Raw genomic sequence first — 7,297 nt, 5'->3', positions numbered from 1 at the left:
GTGAAGCCAGAGACAGACTGCAACATATGTAATTTATGATTTTGCCCATGAATACACTTTAAGTCTCAGTTCTTAAAGGGAAAGTATAGTGTACATATTTTAAATGATTATTGCAGGATTTACAATAAACTGATTGGCCTGTTCATCACATATTTACAAGCTTGCTCTTCTTTTTTTATGTTATTAAAAGGAGAACTATGAGGTGAGTGAAAATCACTCATCCTCATAGTTCGAGCCGACGTGCGACAATGAAACTGTCACACGTCGGCTCAATAGATCGGGAAGTGAGCGAACGCATATCGTCGATCGCTTACTTCTCGATCATCTCCCTGCAGAGAGCGGTGATCCCCCCACCCCCCTGCTCCTCCAGCGCTGACTGGAAGAACGGACGGAGGAGGGGACGGTACGGGACGGCTGGGTGGATATCGACAGCATTGTCGGGATCCGTCCTGGCTGCAGCGGTCTCAGTATACCACGAGCTATAGCTCGCGATATACTGAGCTTTGGGTCACGGGAGGACGCTAGTGTATGTCCTCCCGTGACCCTTATGGGGAAAAACCCTTACCCCATAGTTCTCTTATAAATGTAGAGAATAGTAGATTAGCCACTAGGAAATGCATTGATTTCAATAAACAACCAACTCAGACTTGCATTGTGAGAAGCAGTAAAGCAAAACCATTATGTAGCACTATACAGAAGGAAGAAGAGCCTGCATATGTAATGAGCAATATGGCTGCCCTTGTGAAGATATAGAAGTGCATTTTATACAAAGAAACACTTCTTTTTTTTAAGATTAACACACATTGATATGATTGTTTATATCGAGCGGATCTTTTTCACATATCAACAAAATTGAAAAGACTATACATTCCCTTTAAGTGAGGTTACCCATACCACAAATCAGAATCAACCTTGTATTGGTCCAACTTCAGCAGAGTAAATTTGTACTAGGTGCTATGTCTTACTGCTAATAAGTGTTAATAAAAACACCTTTCCATTTTTCCTCTTTTTTTCCCAAAAACTGTCAGAAAGCTCAAAATATTGTTTCCTTGTAACCAAGGAAACACTAGGGGAATTCTGTACAAATCACACCTAGAAATGTAATTTCCTGCTTTTGATTCTCTGACTGCTTTCTCTGCCGTTATTATATAACTGGGACTGATTATGTGACCACTAGGGATGCACCGATACCGATACTAGTATTGATATCATTGCCGATTCCGAGTATTTGGGCAAGTACTCGTACTCGCCCAAATGCTCCGATGCCTAGCACGAGTACTTCCGGTTTCATGACGAGAGCATGGAGCCGGCCTCCCGGCCAATCAGAAAGCAGGGTGTCGCGTCATCACACGGCGCCCGGCTTCCTGATTGGCCGGCCAGACGGCTCCGGCTGGGTACCGGACGAAGGCCACGTTCTCGCTGGAGAGGCCCTGGGGGATGACAGGCTGCACATACTAAGGTAAGAGGGGACTTTCTTGTTAATCGGGAAGCCAGGTGGCGACACTTTACACGCTGCCCGGCTTCCTGGCTAATCAGTAAGCCAGGTGGCAAGTCATTACACGCCACCTGGCTTCCTGAATGGGACTTCCGTTACTCTGTAATTGGTATCGGCGAGTACCGGAAAAAATTTTTTTGCGGTACTCGTACTCGGTACCAAAATACCGGTATCGGTGCATCGCTAGTGACCACAGCAGTTGACCCCTACCACTTAGAAAGCAGGTAGCATTTGGAATCCACACATCAAAAGAAGAGCAATAGGTAAGTCTGTAATATAGTTTGGCAAACTGCAATGTATTATACGGAGCGGTAAAAGATTATAGACATGGAGACAAGTTATAGGAAACAGTAGCCATAATAATAATGAGATTGCCATAGAGCACACACCTTGACTCACTGGAGCAAAAAGTATTTTATGGTGCTACTTTGAACAAACTAGCCTACAAAGAGCTGCAAGCCAAATTATATCACAAATTCATAAATGGATGCCTTACATGTGTTAAGCAGGTTTCTTTTACCCTGCTCCTCCGGAAACAAATTCCTGTTCGGGGCTGTGATGTCTTATATAACAAACAAATCATAGAGTCCATTTTTTTTCACCTGGGTGTGAATTTGAAAACCTGTCCTCTTAGTGGACCTTGAGCCACAAATTTGAGAAAAATGGATTTAAATCATGTCTGCCTTTGCTCTCTGAATTTTAAGTATGATCAACTCAGAAATAAAAAAAATTAGCGATAACAATGACACAAAAAATGCCTCATGGGGTGCACAAAAGGCCCAAAAGAAAAAAAGTGCTTTATAATTACTGCTACTTTGCCATACTATTAATCCCTCAAAGCCTGAAGTACATTGGCACTGATGCTGATGTAATTAAATATACCACATCTAAATCCTTTTATATTGATCATGTTACAGAACAGTGTTAGAATGGCTTTCCAGGCCCAACCTTCTAAGGGGTAATGGAATGCACCTGATTTGGTGCCAAGGAGTGTTTGTTAGAAAATCACAGGGACTTCAAAGCCAAAAGGATTTTGCATATGTAAATACATAGGCAGGTATAGGGCCCTGGAAGTACAGTCATACTTTTTTTAATTTTTTTTTATAATTTTGTAACATGATCATTAACTCTCCGTTTTCACAGCGCAGCACATTGCCAATTTCCCACAACTTCACTGGAAAGATATGTAAACATGCAACATTGCATAAACAGCTGCACTAACAAAATATACATTATGTTGTATCACTGTTGAAATACCAGTCATATGGTGGGTAACCATATCTACCATCAATCTCCTGAGTATTGATCTACCTTAGTTACCTTCCTCTCTAGTTAGTGGGAAACCTCCTTTCCAGTGGAACTATGAGAGTGCAAATAAACAAAAAGAATCCTAAATGGATATTCAAAGCAGTTGAAGATAATTGTACCGTTTATAGCATTCCCTTCCCAAAAAGCACCTCAGCTATAAGGGTTTTTAATTAAATATCCAAAATGTTTGGTGTTTTCCATGATAAATTTCGGGGCATACATATGCTCATGTGAGTCAGCCGCTGGATACTCTTGTTTGGTCCCATCAAACCAACCCCCTGTCTTTATAAGCCACCTTATGTAGTTCAGATCCCTTTTGTCTTCATAGTCCCCCCATCTTGGGAAATCCCCATTTTGTGCAGAAATCAGTTTGAAATGGATTCCTTCTGGTGGGAAGCACCATGAGCAGTGCCAGCCAGCAAAATGTAAAGGGCTTCCCAAAGACCACTGAACCAATATATGTCCTGTTTTGTTCTCATACTGACGAAAGTTGGGCATAGTATAGTATTCCCTTCGGCGGAGGCGTATGCCGTCTGTGCCATATACTAAATTAAGCATTCCAATGGTGCAGCCAGAAATTACTTCCAGGGTTCCTGGTTGCTTCCAAAAGAAGCCATACAGTGACTTGCGCATGTGAAAAGCAATGGGCTCTGTCCACCCATCATAAAGTTTAAGGAATAGTACACCTTCTTTGCTTGGGATCTCATCAGCATCATCTATGATAAAGAGATCATCATCTCGCAAATTTTTTAATCGAGATATTCCATTGTGAGTCAGGAATGTTCGTAGATAGTCATCTGCTATCCACCCATCCTGTTTACCCCCTTCTGGGAAGTGGTCCAAGAAAATATACATCACTTTTGATTTAATATAATCAAACGTTCCATTGAAAAGCATTTGGCGGAATATGAGAGGTCGTGGTTCCCCATAAGCAGTGAAGTTTGATTCACATATTAAGAAGACATCCACAGCCCCCTCAAGTTCATGGAACCGTGCCTCCAGGAGGTCAAATTCATGGTTGATGTTAATGGCATTAATAACACGACGTGGCTTTAGGCGTGGTGTTAACCGGTCCTTTGTTGGGAGGTTGGAGTGTTGAACAACTGTGGGCACCCCGCAACTAGGTCCATGCCACCCTGGCAAACACACACACTCCACCCATTTCCTACGTCTCTGGGTTTGCTGTTGTTGCTGCCGCAAAACACCAGAGGATGATTTGCGTGGAGAGGTTTTTTCTGGTCTCTCAGAAAGTGGGCGGTCTAGTGACTTTGTACCTGGTTTGAAGCATACACCTCCAGATTTGGTTCTCACAAAATACTCTGCTGTGTCTTCCTGCAACACAAATTCTTTCAGATGCATGTCCTCTATGCGAAGACCTTCGCCATGTGATGAAGGTGGAGGCTTGGGTTGCTGAGCAGAAAGCTGAGGGGGCCAATAGTAACCTGGAGTGCGCAAAAGCTGGGCACCATCATCCATCCTTTCTACATGTTGAAGTAACAAGGGTCGCGACTCCCAGAAGAAGCCAGAGATGAAGTTTGGACTCAGTGAAACCAATTCCCGGGATAGAGAAACATAGGAAAGAGCCTTCAGGAAATGAAGTACAGAGATCACACAAAGGCCAGCCATACAAAGTAGCAGGAACATCTTGTGCCACCTCATCTTCATCCTGTACAAGAAAAAACAAAACATTGTTAGGATAATGGCAAAATTAAAATGGCTCATAAAATTAGGTAATCTACTGAATGTAACTTTGACTATAACTTTTTTTTATATAAATGAACAGGTCATAAAGGAATCAATTATGTAACTAGAGGTGGCTTTACACATGTATTTGGGTTACCACAGTACAGGCCCCCTAAATCATTCATATAGATGCATAATACGATTTTGAATATGATATTAAAAGAGTCCATATGCTGTGTATTAGAACTTGGATTTTGCTGTAGAGTGGCCACAAAAGCAACGGAAGAATCAAGTATCTGTGAGAAAGAAGTTAAATCTGTTATTTAAAAGCTTAATGTACAATGAAAGCAAATGCCTTGCCCATGACAAAAATAAAATTCCAAATTTCACAAAATATTTACTGATACATGACATTATATAGAATACCCAAAGGAAAGGGGGTTCTAAGGTATTTAGCCTTTACATCACAAACTGATAAAACCAAAAACAAACATACAAGTTAGCCCCTGTTCACAAGTAGGCATTTTTGACGCTCAAAGCTCAGAGAAAAAACTCTCAACAAAGCAAATCCCGTTCATTTCAATGGCCCCTGTTCACACCGATGTTAAAATGTGCGCTTTTTAATGCAATATTTACTGAAGGTAACCATTGATTATGCATTTCTGTTATACTATGCTCAGTTAAGTGACCAAGTTTTGTAAATGCAATGTTTGCTTATCTTGCAGCTTCCCTTACACGGAATAAAAAATGCTAACAAAGCAAAAAAGGAATAAAAAACACTGGAAAGAAAATTCTAAATAGAAATACTTTACAGCCTGGCATTTGGTGTACTCGCCTGAGTAAGGGTGACATCACTGGGCTTTCTGACAGTAAACTGGGAAAACATAGGATCCCAAGTACTCTGAGAATTTGCTCCTGCACTGTCCTGGAGCATTTTCTTGTGAGATATGGGACGATCAAATTTCTCAGGATCTTGGGGTGAGGCCCAGTAACGCTAATGGCAGCTTGAAGCTAGATTTAAAAGTTACATAGTTACATAGTATTTGAGGTTGAATAAAGACACAGGTCCATCAAGTTCAACCTCTGTGTGTGATTGTACATGTGTATATTTGTACACGAGTCCCTGTGTGACCTTGTTTTTAAGTGTACCTGTACCCCAGTATGTAACGGTCTCTGAGGAAGGTATCTTAATGCTTTTTGAAAGATGCAATACTCTCAGCTGATACCACTGCTTGTGGCAGCGAGTTCCAGACTTTAACCGCTCTGAATGAAAAAAAGCCCCTACGCCCCTTGTGGTTAAATCTTTTCTCCACCAGTTTTAGGTGGTGGCTTCTAGTCTTTGTTATGGAGTTTACTTTAAAAAGTTTATTTCTGATGTTGCCATTACCACTAAACATTTTGTACATCAAATCATGTCCCCTCGTAATCTCCTCACTTATAGCTTGAACATAGTAACCTTGTCTCATAGCTCTCGAGCTCATGGACATATTTTCTGTGGATTGGTGACCGAAACTGGACCACATACTCGAGATGAGGCCGAAACCAGTAATCTATAAAGTGGCAAAATGATTGCTTTGTCTCTACAGTACATTCCCTTTTTACTTCAAGGCAGTACTCTGCTCGCTTTATTTGCCGCAGCCTGGCATTGCATACTATTGTTTAGGGCTGCAACAACTAATCGACATAATCGATGATTGAAAAAGTTGTCAACTTTTTCAATCATCGATTAATCGGCTTCCGATTGGTTGGCCCCGTTCACAGCTCCACACACGCTGCGCGCCACACCTCCTCCCCACCTTATGCTCTATAATGTATTGCTGGGATTTGCATTACTCTATAGCTGATGGTACATTGTGCTGTATATTATACCATCAGCTATAGAGGAATACAAATCCCAGCAATACATTGTACACTGTATGTATAATGTATTGCTGGGACTTGTTGTATTCCTATATAGCTGGTGGTATTCTGCATTGCGCTGTATAGAGGACTACAAATCAAGGAATTATACAGCGCAATGCGGAATACCACCAGCTATAGAGGAGTACAACAAATCCCAGCAATAGTACATTATACAGTCGTGCAATGCCAAATACCACTAGCTATATAGAGGACTACAACACCCAGCAATAGTACATTATACAGCGCAATGCAGCATACCACCAGCTATAGAGGACTACAAAACCCAGCAATAATACATTATATACAGCGCAATGCAGAATACCGCCAGCTATAAAGTACTATTGCTGGGATTTGTTGTATTCCTCTATAGCTGGTGGTATTCTAAATTGTGCTGTATAATGTACTATTGCTGGGTTTTGGAGTCCTCTATAGCAGGTGCCATTCTGCATTGATTGCTGTATAATTTTACACTTTTCATTTCACTATATTGCACACCACACTTTTTTTTCTTTTTTTTACTTCCACCACTCCAAGCTTGCTCCTGTGATGGACTGCACTCTCAATACAAACTAGTAGTCCCATCACTGGAGCCATTTTTTTAAATGTATTTTAATTTTTATCCGATTAATCGAACTTAATAATCGGCTAACTAATAGATTTTGAAAATAATCGTTAGCTGCAGCTCTACTATTGTTTAATCTGTGGTCTACTATGACCCCCAGATCTTTTCCATTTCTGACTTCCCTAGTGGAGTACCTATTAATGTGTATTCCTCTCGCCTATTTTTAACCCCAAAATGCATTACTTTACATTTTTCAACATTAAATCTCATCTGCCATATAGTTGCCCACTCCCTTATTTTATCCAGGTCCTCCTGTAATGTTCTAGTGTCTAAGTCCGGGTCTATTG

General features: G+C 41.0%; 1 protein-coding gene across 1 annotated transcript in view; it reads right to left on the bottom strand.

The window, feature by feature from the left end:
• Positions 1 to 2,855: 2,855 nt before the first annotated feature.
• MGAT3 (mannosyl (beta-1,4-)-glycoprotein beta-1,4-N-acetylglucosaminyltransferase) overlaps positions 2,856 to 7,297 on the bottom strand; it is a 27,647-nt gene continuing 23,205 nt past the window's right edge. Inside the window, exon 2 of the mRNA XM_018571359.1 lies at positions 2,856 to 4,469. Within this exon, the coding sequence (XP_018426861.1) occupies positions 2,954 to 4,469 (1,516 nt within the window). The 3' untranslated portion in view covers positions 2,856 to 2,953. The remainder of the gene's footprint in view (positions 4,470 to 7,297) is intronic.

This window comes from Nanorana parkeri, unplaced genomic scaffold, assembly GCF_000935625.1.
Source record: "Nanorana parkeri isolate BGI_ZX_2015 unplaced genomic scaffold, ASM93562v1 scaffold1742, whole genome shotgun sequence".
Taxonomy (NCBI): Eukaryota; Metazoa; Chordata; class Amphibia; order Anura; family Dicroglossidae; genus Nanorana; species Nanorana parkeri.
The sequence above is the reverse complement of the archived record's forward strand: the minus strand, read 5'-3'. Positions and strand labels throughout refer to the sequence as shown.